This window comes from Tiliqua scincoides, chromosome 10 (genome assembly GCF_035046505.1).
Source record: "Tiliqua scincoides isolate rTilSci1 chromosome 10, rTilSci1.hap2, whole genome shotgun sequence".
Lineage (NCBI taxonomy): Eukaryota > Metazoa > Chordata > Lepidosauria > Squamata > Scincidae > Tiliqua > Tiliqua scincoides.
In genome coordinates this window covers 16280849-16296160 of record NC_089830.1, presented here as the reverse complement: position 1 = coordinate 16296160, position 15312 = coordinate 16280849, and the positions used below count along the sequence as shown (strand labels likewise).

The 15312-nt window shown below is 46.4% G+C and overlaps 1 protein-coding gene across 1 annotated transcript in view; it reads left to right on the top strand.

The window, feature by feature from the left end:
- The window catches only part of E2F2 (E2F transcription factor 2), a 45102-nt gene extending 37713 nt beyond the window's left edge, over window positions 1–7389 (top strand). The window contains exons 4-7 of the mRNA XM_066638552.1: window positions 34–192; window positions 533–647; window positions 2248–2404; window positions 5694–7389. Of these exons, the coding sequence (XP_066494649.1) occupies window positions 34–192; window positions 533–647; window positions 2248–2404; window positions 5694–5941 (679 nt within the window). The 3' untranslated portion in view covers window positions 5942–7389. The remainder of the gene's footprint in view (window positions 1–33; window positions 193–532; window positions 648–2247; window positions 2405–5693) is intronic.
- The last annotated feature ends 7923 nt before the right edge of the window (window positions 7390–15312 follow it).

Genomic DNA, 15312 nt, shown 5'->3' with positions numbered 1-15312 from the left:
TAACGCCACTGATCTCCCGCGCTTGCCTCCCAGGGGGACCGGGATTTTTGAGGACTCCTCAGTGACGGCAAAGCAGCAGTCGTTGCGGCAAGAACTGACGGAGCTCTCCAAGACCGAGAGGGTGCTGGACAAGTTCATCCAGGAGTGTACGCTGCAGTTAAAGCACCTGACAGATGATGAAACAAACCAGCTATATCCTTTTGAGACCTGGGACGTTGAGGCTTAGGTTGGGTGGGAGACCTGAAAGCTGGCTGATGTGCCCAGGTGTACCCCTTGTGGTACAGCCTCGACTGGACTGCACCACTTCATACTGCGGAGGGGAGGGAAATTGCTCATGTGAAGGATCTCCAACAAAAATAATTCGTTGTGGGGCAGATAAGAGATCAGAAACTGGGCAGCTAGATGCTATTAACGCCCTTCTTTTGGGATAAAGTACTGGGGAAGTAGTGGGAGGGCGGTTAGTCCTGTTTCCAGTTCCTTGGAAGTGAATCTCATCAGACTCTGGCATTTCCTTTAACTTCCACCCATCTACGCTAGCTTATGTCACGTATCAGGATATTCGTGCCATCAGCAACTTCAACGAACAGACTGTGATTGTGGTCCGAGCCCCACCGGAAACCCGATTGGAAGTGCCAGACATTTGTGAGGTGAGCAACGCTGCCCAGTGGTTAGATAGGATTTTGCTGCCTCCATCTCTTCTCTCTCTCTCCTCCCCCCCCCCCCCACATTTGGTTGGCAACCTTCAGTCTCGAAAGACTATGGTATAAGCCTACAGCACCTGGTATTCCCAGGCGGTCTCCCATCCAAGTACTAACCAGGCCTGACCCTGCTTAGCTTCCGAGATCAGACAAGATCAGGCATGTGCAGGGTAACAGCATTTATGTTCTGCTTTTTGCCAGTTCTGATTTTCGCCAGCCATTCCCATAGTGATGTGGATGCAGCGGTCGACCGAACAACTAAGGCCGTTGAACGAACACATATGACCAGTCTAAGTTGTGTGGCCTGCTACTGCTCAGTAGCTTTCTGTACATGCCTCTGGTGCTGACCCCTCATTTGTAGTCCAAAGAAGTCAGTAAAAACAAGAACTGAGCCCTTGTTGGGGTGCAATAGGCTTTGAAGGGTGTGGACAGGCTGTGCTGCAGCCTTATGATTATATTTTAAAGATTTGTCCCACGTTTTTTTCAAAGTGGCTTACAACCTGAGCTCCCTGACGCGATTGGAAATGTTCCGAGGCTCACTGAGGCCTCTGTGGGCCTCGGAAAGGCACTTGAAGGTGCTAGAAGCACTGCTTGTTTTTACGAAAACCAGAAGTGCCCTTTGAGCACCTCTGGAGACCTTTCCGAGGCACATCGAGGCCTCTGTGGGCCTCAAAACACCTCCGGACAACGACCAGAGAACATTTTTGGATGCATCCAGAGGTCCAATGGATTAGACCAGGGGTGCCCAAACCCTGGCCCTGGGGCCACTTGCAGCCCTCGAGGCCTCTCAATGCGGCCCTTAAGGAGTCCCCAGTCTCCAATGAGTCTCTGACCCTCCAGAGATTTGCCGGAGCCCGAACTGGCCCAATGCAACTGCTTTCAGCGTGAGAGTGACTGTTTGACCTCTTGTGTGAGCTGTGGGATCCCTCCACTGCTTGTTGTTTCACGTCTGTGATGCAGTAGCAGCAGCAAAGGAAAGGCCAGCCTTGCTTTGTGCAAGGCCTTTTATAGGCCTTGAACTATTACAAGACCTTCATTCGTTCATATAAGTTCATCTTTAATATATTCATTTATGTAAACGTATGTAAACTTATTCAAATTTTAAATGTAAATTAATTCTTTTTTCCCCCCGGCCCCCGACACAATGTCGGAGAGATGATGTGGCCCTCCAGCCAAAAACTTTGGATGCCCCTGGACTAGACTGATTTGTTTTCCCGCAGATTTCAGTATCTCTAAAGGTTGGGAGGGGCAGGAACACATCCCCTGCAGATAACTGAGGTCCAGCTGTATGTAGATCTGGATGCAAAAGGGAGAGAGGGAGGCCAACCCTCTTGTACATCCTCTTGCCAAACCCAACAGTGTGCATCCTCTTGCACTCTGTTTTCCTCCTCCTTTTCAAATCCAGGGAACAGGAAGAAGAGGAGGATCAGTGGAAGCAGGGAAGACAAAGAGGAAGGTGCTGTCCGTCCACTCACCACCTGAGGTAACAGCCTCAGCTGGCCACGTGGATGGGCCAACAATGTCTTATACCTTCTCTTTTTTTGGCCAGGAGAATGTTCAGCTCCACCTGAAAAGCAGTAATGGCCCCATTGAGGTGTACCTGTGCCCAGAGGAAATCCTGGAAGAGAGCCCTGCAAAGGACAGCAGCATCCCAGCCTTGACACACCAGGAGAGTAGGCACAGCTCCAACCCCCCAATGGTTAAAGGTAAAGCACTGGATCTGTTTTGGCTAAATACTCTAGCACAGTGGATCCCAAACTTCTCAGCATCTAGACAAACCTCTTCTAGCTTAATGGTGTTTGGGCAGCAGTGTCCCCCCCCCCAGTAGCAGGTTGTTTAACCCTTGATGCACATAGTCTAATCTACCTTGTTGTTTTCACGACTCACCCAAAATTGGGTTGTGGGCCACAGACCCACAAGTTGGGAACTGCTGTTCTAGCACCTTTTTAGGGTAGGGGTGGTAGTGTTGGGCTGACTGCCTTCTGGTGAACACACCAAGCCCCAGCCTTCCCCCTCCCCCAAATTTTAGAGAGGTTTGGAGAGCAGGAAACATCTCTGTAGCGGGTCTCTCCTCCTGAGAGGCTCCAAGTGGCTTGGGTTACCTGTGCAACAGTGGGGATTGTCTTTGTCTGCTCCCCAGCTCCAGAGTTAAGAGAGAAACTGATGCTCATTTTTCACACTACATATCTAGTCACTGCCAGGCCCCTTGAAAGCAGAGAGTGATGGGGGAGGGGGAACAGCCTCCTCTCCCACTCTCCTCTCTACCTTTGAGATTCCAGGGGTTGACTGCATGAGCCTTGAGTTGTGATGAGGCAGGGCCATAACCAATGGCTTGGCTCACTTGGGCAGTGCCATGAAGCTCTTCGTTGTGGTCATCTTTGAGCTTCCATCCATAAACCTTTATTGGCATTAAAAACAGTTAATAACAGTAATAACAAGAGGCAACACAGTGGCTTTGTTACCAAAGAAAAAATCACAGCAAGGAACTAATGAGGGAAGAAAGGAGAGAAACAAGGAAAAAATATAATGTCAGGAGGGAATTTTATCTTGGAAACAGCTGAAAGAATCTGCTACAGCATTAGCGATAGCTACAGAGCTGTCACTTAAAAGGACAAGTAAAGGTTCAGTGGAGAAACCAGAGAAAGAAGACAGGAAAGGGTTCAGATATGTGTCTCGGAGGGCTTGTTGGGCTGGACAACGAAGTAGTATGTGAGCCACTGTGTCCGGTTCTAGAGAACAGAAAGGGCATAATCTGCAATCATGTGGGATCTTGGAGAATCTGCCAGAGTGAACAGCTGATGGGAAGATGTTAAATCTCGCGAGCATAAACGCTCTCCTTTTAAAAGGGTTAATTAACTTACTAAAATAGTTAAAAGGGTGGCCGAGTGAGGGGAGAAGGCCAAAAAACTGAGGGGAATAGATAGGATTAAGATTGGAAAAGAATTGATTGGATTCAGATTTCCAAAGTTTGGATTTAATGATTGAATGGGCCCTATGGAGATTCCCCTGAGATTCCCCTCAGGGAGATTCCCCTCAGGGCTGGGGATAAGAATAGGCCCTCAGTTTGGCTGTACTTGTCGTAAGAGGCGACTGAACAGCCACCGGGTAGATGGGACTCCTCAGCCTGGGAAGGCAGCTCATCTGAGAGAAGGAAAGCTCTGATCCCAAACCTCCACTGCCTTGTGGCTACATCCAGTTGTGGAAAAGGCTTCAGGAGTCAACCTCGAGGCAAAATCCGGAGCCGGAGTCCCTGAGGCAGTTCATGGCTGAACACAGTCACGTTCTGGCAACTCCTGTGACGCCGCTGGAACCAACCGTATTGGCCTCTGCCTTTCCATTGGACCATTTCAGCGACGTGGAAAGGGGGGATTTGCTGCATGGGAAACAGTCTATCCTCCATATCTACTTTACCCAGGCTTCGCGCACTGGAGAGGACACTCTGTTCCAGAACACTATTCAGAGCGCGATACCATAGTCTTCCGAGACTGAAGGATGCCAACAAGAATGGAGAAATTCGGGGGACAAATCCAAAGATAAAAGCTTGAGATCAAAAAGTTGGAACCACTTGGAGAGAAATTAGTCCTTTAATAGGTCTTTTAAAAGGGACTCAGAGTGAGTGTTTAAATGTAAGCGAAGCCAAAATTTGAAAGTAAGGGACCACGCGATGGTGGAAGGAAGGTGGATCCCTAATTCAAGCATGAGGGTGGATAATCTAATTGAATTGGGGAGCCCCAGAATTCGTCTAAGGAAAGAGGCTGCAACTTTATCCAAATCATGATTCGCGGCCTCTATCCAAATAGGGACACCAGACAACAATTGGGAAAGGATTTTAGTTTTAAATATATGGAGAGTAGCAAGGACATACTGGTTGCTGCTAGAGTAGTGACAGCGGGCAATCGCATTTAAGTGTAGTGATGATAAAGAGATAACAGATCTCCTGTGAGGGAGCCAGCTGTGCTGGTAATCCCAGTTAATTAATTAATTAACAGTATTTATATACCGCTTTTCAACTGAACGTTCACAAAGCGGTTTACAGAGAAAAATCAAATAACTAAATGGTTCCCTGTGGTAATCCCAGTGAAAGGTAATCCCCAGATATTTAAAAGTTTGAACTTGCTGAAAAGAAAGATTACCTATCTTCCAGGGAGACGGGGCATCTTTAAGCTTGGAAGTGGGGAGGGGAGCCACAGAACTGTAGTACAAAGTCAGAGGTCAAACACAATCGCCTTCTCAGGGGAAGGACAGGGATTGCAGAGTCCTGGCAACCACAACTCATTTGCAGGCCGCTGAGGCTAACCCTAATGTGTGGACCCCCTGATTTTGGCCACTGGACAGGCTTGTACAGGGTCAAGTGGCCCTACAGGTGCCCTGTTTCCAAGGTTTCTCTCTAGGTGGAAAAGGGAGCCTTATTCTATGACAGTGTTTCTCAGACAGTGGGTTGGGAACCCCCTAGTGGGTCATGAACCAATTTCAGGTGGGTCCCCATTCATTTCAATGTCTTTTTTAAAAATATATTAGACTTGATGCTAACATGGTATGTGCATTTGGGGAAACGTTACAGCTATGTTCTTTGAAAAGGCTACTATGTATATGCTTTTAACAATGGTCAGTTGGGCTTACTCCTGGGTAAGTATGGCTAGGATTGCAGCCTTTGGGATGTTTGGGAATTATTTTTCAAACAGATCAGCAACTGCTTGAGATGGTTCGGAGGGTTCTTTATTTTAAATTTTGAAAATTAAAACTTAATTCACTTAAATGATTTGATTAGATTTTGTCGTAAAGGAGTGTTAATTTTCCTGCTTGATTATGTCACTTCTGGGATGACATCACATCCAGGTTAATGACGTCACTTCCCAACAGATTGTCATTCTAAAAAGTGCGTCCTGGTGCTAAAAAGTTTGAGAACCACTGTGCTAGGAGATGCCAATCCAGACTCATGCTGAGCAAATTTCCCTGTTCTGCTCACCCGTAGCTTTTCTCTTGGTTTTTCCCCAGCTGAATCTGTGAAGACAGAGCCGCCGAGCTGCTTAATGGAGGGAGAGGATGGGTTCTTGGAACTGCCTCAGCACCTCTTGCAGCAGACCGAAGACCAGCTCCCTTCTGTATCCTACGGTGATGAAGGTCCCTTTGTCAGCTTCTCCCCTCCCCTCGACCAAGAGGACTATCTCTGGGGCCTGGAGGAAGGCGAAGGTGTCAGTGACTTATTTGAAGACTATGACCTGGGCGACCTCTTGAAGAACTGAATCAAGATCCAGTTATGGTGCCAATACGCCCCTCCGCCCCACCTTCCAAGACACTAGTTTTTAAGTGTCTGTTTGCATGTTGCCTGGCAGAATGTGATCAAGGAGGCCTCCTGAGCAGTTGTCCTTAAAAGGGCTTCTTAAAGGACAACTTAAAAGGGCTTCTTATCCATTCCAGCCATTCCCAAAACTCTCAAGGACTTTGCCTGCCCCTGGGTACAATGAGGAAAACAAAGAACGTCAAACCTTCATCCCCCCTTTCCTCTTTAGACTCCTTCGAGCAACACTCAACTGACAGATCTGAGCTGGGTGATTATTCTTCCATCCCATTTCCTGTGCATGTGGCAGGCTAAGAGTAGCCTGAGGTGGCTGGGACTTTTCTAGGGATCCATGGCATGCGCTGCTCACATGCTTCTTTTCTTTGATTTCCCCCTAGGGCAGAAAGGGTTGATCTAGGGCACTTGCCACCATTCCTTTTGCACCCAAAATCAGTGCGCTGTCTCGCAACAGAAGATGGCCGGGGGGGGGAAGGCAGTTGGTGCATTCTGCTTCTTGCCCCCTCCACAAAGTATGTGTCCATCTGCCGGAGGACTTGTGCCTAGTGGGAGACACACTCCTCCCATGGCATTGTGAGGCCTCGCATATCTGAGCTGGAAGTACATCTTAGTGATGCTTGATGCAGAGCCAGCTCACACCTCACAAGCTACTGAGACTGGATCCACATCAAGAATCTCCCTGGCTTTGCTTGGATCCCCTGGTGGAAGGCACAACTCCCAGCCCTGGGGTGAAATTGCAGTGTCTTGATGTGAACCCACCAAGTGACTCTTTGCTTTTCTTCAGTGAAACAAAATGAGGTAGAACTATTTTGTGTAGGGGTAAAGGTTTACGGTCTTGAATGGGCAGTCTGCATCCCTTGCTAAGATCCGTATGAAGGTGCTCAACTGCACTTTTGGGGTTGCAATAACACAGCTGAATCTCTGCAGATAAACCAATTTGCATCACCACCCTGGTTTATTTTGTCTCATTGTTGGCACTGCTTGTTTGACCAACCAACCCCATTCCTTATTGAGCAAAGTGGGAATCCTTGCCATCAGCCTGCATTCTAAGTTTAGCTGCACCAGATGATGATCTCCTATAGGTTCCTTCTCCATGGCGTTAGATGAGCCTTGTCCACACTTGGAAAGCTTGGAGCTCCTAAAAGATGGCATTTCAGTCCCTCACTTCCCTGTTGCATCCAGATGTTTTCAAGCGTCTCTTATTCATGTTGCCCTCAAATAATGTAGCCTTGATTATCAGACAGGAGCTCATTTTATCTCTGGCGGTCAAACAGGATTGGCTACTCCGCTCTGCATTACTGAGCCAGAGTGATTCATCCCCACTTTCCCTCCATGATCCATGAAACAGGGTGTGATCCATGAAACAGGGTGAGGTGTTTGGCATTTGGACCAAAATCTCCTCCTGTAGGTGCATATGCAGCTTTTGCTGTTGATCAGAAGTTTTCCTGATGAGTCCTGTGCAATTTGGAAAGCTCTCCTGGAAAGCAGAATTAGGTTTGCCATGTTGCATGACATCTTTGACTTCCTTGCTCCACATCCTAAGTCAGAAACTTGCAGCATGACAATGTTTAACCAAAAGCAGCAACTTTCACTGGACGTTCCCAAGGAGAGAAATGGGGAAACCCTAGACCTGGGGATATGGCTTTCAGCAAGGGTGCATGCCTTCTGCAACGTACAGGTCCATCTTGTGTAGACCTGGACAAAGGTCCACCTTGTTGTGGTGCCAGCCCTCTCTGATCAAGTGCACATAATCTCAGGGGGGGGGGGGATTGTTGCATCAATTTTTTTCTAAGCTGTTTGAGACCCAATATCACGTCCAGTTTGCAAGAAGCAACAGTACCCAGCTATCCACCCCACCCATCCCCAAGGTCTGGATTCAGCACTGTGGTCTGGGACGTCCAGGTTTGCTCACATTTTATTTTAAAGGACGATGCCTGACGCTGGAGCTTCTGACTACCTTTCTCGCAACCTTGTTTATTTCAAAGCAAGCAGGCACAAGGAGGAGTATTTTTAATTAGAGGTCTGCCATTGCAAGTGCCATCTTGTGCTAGGTAGCTCTTTTTAGGAAACTGAGATATTAGCTATGCAGCCTACCCAATCCATCAACTTGCCACGCAGATGATCTTTCCTTCTCCTTGAGTTGGTGCTTATCTTTTTTTTCCCCCATGTGACACTGAACATGAGTAATTTGGGCATCTATCTGTTCAGCTCTTTACAGGGTTTGAGCCTGTATCTCTACACCAGATTAGAGTTCCTCCCGTGGTTGATTTTTTTAAATCTAGCTGTCCAGAGACAATAAACCTGCAACTGGGCTGTATCATTTTTGGCTGCAGGTAGTTCTTTGTATGTTGGCCATTCAAACAAAAAATCCCTTTACTTTGAAAACCAGCAGTTCAAGGTGATGGGTTCTAGCCTGGCTTCTCCCCTGACATGCTGGCTTTCTATGTCAAGGGATTTTTGTCTAAACACCCAACAGAAAGAGAACAATCATGGCACATGAGCCCTCATCTGCAGTCTAGAATAGACCCGTGCCTCAGCTGTGCTATTGCTTTAGTGTACTATCACAATCATCGGTGACAGCCAGACCTCTGTGTGATAGCACTAAACCAAAGTGGAACAGGGGAGTGGAACAGGCAGGACTGACATAAAGAGAGACCAAATATTAAACAGGCATTGTGGTCACAATGACATCACCCCATCCTGGCAATAAGAGCGTGAATTTGTCTGCTTGTGTAATGCGCTACTTTTTGTGTCCTCCTCAATATGGCCTGAAATCTATAAAAAGTTATGTTCTTTTTTTTTTAAAGAACTGTATTCCATAGGAATGCATTTTCACTTGATGCCCAAGAACATCCTACCTACCAGTTGCCCCTCAGGAGTGGTGAGGGGAAGGCTTTGCCAGCTGGGAAGGGTAACAGCAACAGCTGCTAACTATGTAACTGGAGGGTATGACTCATGACCTCCACTTTTTCATCATCATTGCATGTATCTGATGGCTCCAATTCTGAAAGCACTCTGGTGTCCAACTTGTGCCACTTGCAATGCAGGATTCAGAGAACACCTTTTGAGTTAGAAGTACATGATTTGCCTGGCAGTATCTCAAATTATTGGCAAATGTCCTATCCCCCTCTGGGAAACACAATTAAACCCCCATTTTTCTCCCAACCTTGAGAGTTGAGGAAGAGATGACAGATTCTCCCCAGTGTTGCACAGGCTCCAGCCCTCGTAATTCAAGCTTGGAGCTATGGAGGGCATGGAACACCAGCCTCACCACTGCGCTTTGCTTTAGAGGAATTTTGGAGTGCCCTGGAACTGCCAAGGTGATCCACCTGTCTAGATTAAAGTTCTAGAGGGATGTTGGGCATCCCTAGCCCTTCAAAAGCGCAGCATGACTGGGAGAAAATCCCCTGCAAAGTGGCAAGCAAGGGAATGGCCCTGATCCTGAACTGAGTTTTGGCAGAGCACCTGATCAAGGATGAACCTTCCCATCCCTTGGGGAAGGTTCTGGCTACCTCAGTGTTTGGGCTGGCTGCCAAGACCCATCCCCAAAATTATGAACTGCCCTTTTGAGAGTTGAGTAATAGGCAGCAGTTCCAGCCAGGCCCCAAGCAGCATGTATAGGTTGATTGTGGTGTAGCCAATGCCTCATGCATGTCAAGCGCACCACAGTGCCTTCTGCAGTAGCTCATCCTAGTGTTGCATTTAAGTGTTGCTTTCCCCTACCTCCCCTGGTTCCCACCACTGCTCAAAGAGACAGTGAACAATGGCAGGCACTGTGGCTAGCTAAAAGGGTCAGATGGCTGACCTAAGCCAGGCTGGATTCAGCTCTTGGGCTACTGGTTGCGAACCCTGCTACAGAAATTCATAACTCCTGTTTTGGTGCATGCACCTTGATGGAGGATTGGAAAGGGGTCCAGAGCTGAATACACCACAGTGTGGCTTTCGTCCATTCCTTTTGCAAGATTTCAGACACTTAAGGGCTACGTGTTTGTACTAGTTTCAAGAATAAGCTTTTTCTCAGCAGATCTGTCTTAGTTTTTGTGTCGGTGAACTTCTTTCCTTTTGTGCGTAGAAAACCGAGTTGTGACTTCAGGGTGCCACCGTTCGTTCAGTCGTATCAAAGTTTGGCTGTGTGTGGTTTACGAAAACTGCTTGGAAGTCAGTTTGTTGTAGAATGATGACTTCTCTGTGTTCCTCTTTTGTAGTTTGTTTTTGAACTCGCTTCCCAGGTTAGATTTTTTTATTGCGGGTTGAGTGTGCTACAATGAACTGCCCCTCAACTTTTGAGTCTTAATTCAATGGCCTTGCAGAAGGTTAGGGGAAGCCAGCTTGATTTTTTTTTCAGTACTTTTTCTCATACAAACTGTCTTTAAAAACAAAAATCCTTCCAAACTGTTTGTTGGGCCCAGCCATGCAGCTGGTCTTGTCTTAATGTTGTAAAAGTTGTACATAATGATTGCACTGTATTTATAACAGAAACCCTCTTTAACGCTGTTCTGCTGTGTGGGTTGGTTTGTTTGGAATCAAATATTTAAAGGTAGTTGGTGGGACTTCAGTGACGTTTGACTTGGCCCAGGTGGGTGGGTGTATGTGTGTGTGTGTGTGGTGGGAAGGGGGGGGTCCGGGTTTTGTTTTTAAACTTGAGGCACTTGATGATGTTTTTTTTTTTTTTGTGATCAAGGAACGAAACACAAAAAGGAAATAAAATGTTTTTGAACCAAGCGGATCAATGATTCTTTTTGTCTGTTTGCATGGGTTTTGGTTGCTGTGTATAATCAAGGCCAATCCCAAAATTCCATTCAGAGATTTTCTGGCTAGATGTGGGAGGGGGGGTTAGGAGATGAGTGTGGGTTGAAACTGCCTCCTGTTCCCGGCTTTGCAGTGGCATCAGTGCGCCTTCCAGCAGCTACCCAAGGAGCACTGACCCGGCCATGGAGACCACTGAGAAGGGGGATTCACAGTAAGTACAAATCTCCCCGTTTTTGTTGAAGCCATGGAACCATAATTAAGATGTCAAGACCCAATTTCTGGTGGGTCCCTCAGAACCTCCAGTGAAAACATGGATGATGGAAAGATCAGATAACTAGCTGCCCCAACCCCTAAAGCTTTTCAAAAATCTGAGAGCTGCTAACTGCCCTGCAGAGCTTCTGCAGTTTGCAAGGAGCTGAGCTGAAGTTTGCAAGCTGCTGTAAATATAGGGAGATATATGTTTGAGCATTTTTTCTGGTGTGTTTTTTTTTTTTTCAAAGTTCATCAATGACAATAATGGGGCAGGTGAAGGCTGGGTTATATAACAAAGCCCCTCAAGCCTTGAGGCTCTTCATTAGACTGCCTCATTGAGTTTTTTTTGCAAAAAAAAAAAAAGTTACTTGTAAATAAGAATATTTCTTTCTAGATCACCCTTTTTAAAAGTCTCATAAAGCTAAGTGGGTCCCAGTGCTGAAAACTTTGAGAACCACTGCATTAACTGATCCCTCAATTTCACCACCAGTGAATGGGGTGACCAAGCCCTGGGGGGGGGAGTGTTGTGACCATACCATAAACGGAGGCCCACAAAGGCAAGACTGGACAAGTGCAGATGGGCAAGACCAGGGCACAATCTCAGTACCATGGATAGATCTACTGGAGCAAGTTGTTCTGGATTAGAGATGAACAGAGGCCTTGAATACTTCTGCACAGACCCTACTCTTGCATTCTGCCTCTCCTCCAGCTGTGGCATGACCTGGATCGCCACATGATGCCACCTACACACAATTACCCCTCCCCCCAAAAGCAGTTTTTTACTATGCTCCTTGCACAGTTTGGCTGTGGAACTAGCACACCTCTTCTCCCCCCCCCTTAGGGTTGAAGCCCCCCATACATGCTTGAAGGATTGACCACTTTCTCATTCAGTAATAATCTTTATGATGGGACAGCATCATGGAGAACTTCACAGGGATTTAGAACTTGGTTTCCATTCTATCTGCTGAACCAGTGGTCTTCAAACCTTTTCATGCCACAGCCCCCCAAAAATATGAGACTGGAGACCCACCACCAGCCCTGCTCTCAAGACCCATTATGCCCAACCCATTTCCCCCTATCTCTTATGTCTTCACCAGAACCCCCCTGTGAGGTAGCAGATTTAGCAGAGCTATCCTTAGGAGCTGCTGGGCAAAACTGAGAAGTGGCTGTGTGGGATTATATCAAGTGTTCAGTTTTGAGCAGGCAGTACCATAAGAACAGCCCCACTGGATCAGGCCATAGGCCCATCTAGTCCAGCTTCCTGTATCTCACAGCGGCTCACCAAATGCCCCAGGGAGCACACCAGGTAACAAGAGACCTCATCCTGGTGCCCTCCCTTGCATCTGGCATTCTGACATAGCCCATTTCTAAAATCTAAAATTGCGCATACACATCATGGCTTGTAACCCGTAATGGATTTTTCCTCCAGAAACTTTTCCAATCCCCTTTTAAAGGTGTCCAGGCCAGACGCCATCACCACATCCTGTGGCAAGGAGTTCCACAGACCAACGACACGCAGAGTAAAGAAATATTTTCTTTTGTCTGTTCTAACTCTCCCAACACTCAATTTTAGCGGATGTCCCCTGGTTCTGGTGTTATATGAGAGTGTAAAGAGCATCTCTCTATCCACTCTGTCCATAATCCACTCTATCCCCTGCATAATTTTGTATGTCTCAATCCTCAGGCGCCTCTTTTCTAAGTTGAAGAGGCCCAAACGCTGTGGCCTTTCCTCATAAGGAAGGTGCACCAGCCCCGTAATCATCTTAGTCGCTCTCTAGTCACTTACCATGATTGGATTGATCCAAGCCTTCTCTTGCATAGGCTTTGAAAGGTTACCGCAACCCCCCAAATGAGGCTTCACAATCCCTTTGTGGCCATGACCCCACCAGTTGAGGAACATGGTGCTAAACAAAGGGGTTTCCCCCCCCCGTGTGTGTGTGTGTGTGTGTGTGTGTGTGTGTGTGTGTGTGTGTGTGTGTGTGTGTGAGAGAGAGAGAGAGAGAGAGACTAATTTTCCTATTCCATGACTCAAGCCCCAAGGGAGTGTGCCACAGGTTGCCTCTGAAAAGTGCTGTGACTGCAGGGGGAAAGTCCACCAATGTCCAACAGACATGAACTTTGCCTTCTTTCCCTGGCCAAAGATCATGGCATGAACCGTTGCCCTCGCCAGCAGAAATTCACCCAGCAGGCCCAAGGAAATCATTAAACTTGCTCATGCTTTATTGTAGGTGTAAACCCTGATGGTGACTTTTGCAGCCGAATCTTCAGCAAGGCCTCAGTTGGGGTAAAGACTGACTTCAGTGCCGTTGGTATCTGCCATCTGCAATACCCACTTTAGTGCCTGGTAAGTCTTCTGGAAGCTCCAATATGGCTACCCAATCAGCCTAATAAGTTGGCTTCTAAATGGCTCAGGGACAATGACAAGTACAAGGAATCCTGCCTGCAGTTGCCCTATTTTCAGCTCCACTCATCAGGATTTCAAACATTCCATGCCCATATAGGCCACAATCCTAACCACACTTACCTGAGAGTAAGTCCCATTGACTATAATGGGACTTAGTAGACATGCATAGGATTGAGCTCTTAGCTCCTTGCTTTACAGGTATGGATCTATTCATGTGGGCTGCAACTGGAAATTGTTGGTTCTGCCTAAGTACACTGCAGTATAACCTTGTAGTAAACCCTACTGTATTCAATGGGATACATGCTGGTAGTAAACCCTACTGTATTCAATGGGATTTACTCCCAAGTTAAATGGGCCTAAAGTTGCAGCCTTAATTCACACAAGCCAGCGAGACTCGTCTCTGGACTTTACTTGATCATGGTCACTGACCATTCCAGACCCCTGTGACCTCACAGTTGACAACTGAAGATATGCCATGCATCTGATGAAGTGGGCTCTAGTCTGCAAAAGTTTATGAAGGAATATCAGTGGGATAGATCCTTAATAAATCTCAGCGTGGAAGATTCTTTAAGTATTCTTGCCCCCCACACCCCAGATTCCACTGGTGCCAAATTGCAGCAGTTGGACAGATCCTCCTCTGCAAGGCCAGTTGTATAGTTGGGTGTTCAGGATATGACCCAGCCAAAATTAGCCTCTTTACATTCCACTAATGTCAATGATAGAGAGAGCAAGTACTTAATTGCTTCCCAGTTGCAATCAATGTTTTATTTGTGAAAATGTATATCCATCCTTTTTCCACTCACAGGAAAATTCAGCGCAGTTTACAAGCTGACGTCAACACAATCCAAAATAACAGATTTAAAGCAAACTATAATATTTTGGGTTAAATTGTACCTTGGATTTGCTGACATGTTTTCCATCTGCATAATTCCATTCTGGAATCCCCAGTGGATTTAAAAAAAAAAAAAATCAGTGGATATCAAATCAGTGGAAAAATAGGTATAAAGACCCACTTCCTGGTTTCTTACTCCTCTGTTGTCATCCCAGAATGCATTGGTATAGACACTATACTGCATTCAGCCACTAGTTGGGGTGAATCTAATGGAATGAAATAATTATTATTATTTAACAGCGTGAAGGTAGGAAATTGGATTTTGGTGTTTTTTCCCTTGTTTCAAGGCATTTAAAGGTGGACTTCAGTATCAATAAGTCAAATCAGTAGATACCAAGGTTCTACCTGCATATCCTACTTTCTTTCCAAATTCCAAGAGTGTCTTACTAGGGATTCCCATCTGGGTATTACCCAACACAAGATCTTCTTAATATCAGCAAGGCATCATGGGCCTATTTGAATTGGAGAAAAAAAGTTCACCTGGAAAAGTTGTTGTTGTTGTTGTCGTCAACAGTATTTATATACCGCTTTTCAACAAAAAGTTCACAAAGCAGTTTACAGAAAAAAATCAAATAACTAATGGCTCCCTGTCCCAAAAGGACTCACAATCTAAAAACATGCAACACCAGCAGAGAACCACTAGAAAAGGCACTGCTGGGGTGAGGTGGGCCAGTTTGTTGAGGGTCTTCTGGAACTGTGCATTTTGTGGAAATGTGATCAAAACAATAACTTTCTCCTACCTAGAATGACCACAACAGAGAATTACTTGATCACTTTTGGAAAAAGCCTTGTATGGAATCAAGCTGCTACTCTGGGCAAAACTCAGGACAGCAGAACTCTTGAGAGCCCCTCTACGTGATTCCACCAACCTTGCAGGTAAGTGGGTTAATGGCTTGTACATTCACACAATACTTGTGAAAAGAACATCTAAGTCTCAATAGCTATCACATATGAGTGGAGTTCTAGGTCAGACACAGCACCAAGGGTGTCTGTTGTCTCCAAGGGCGTCTGTTCTGGAGTG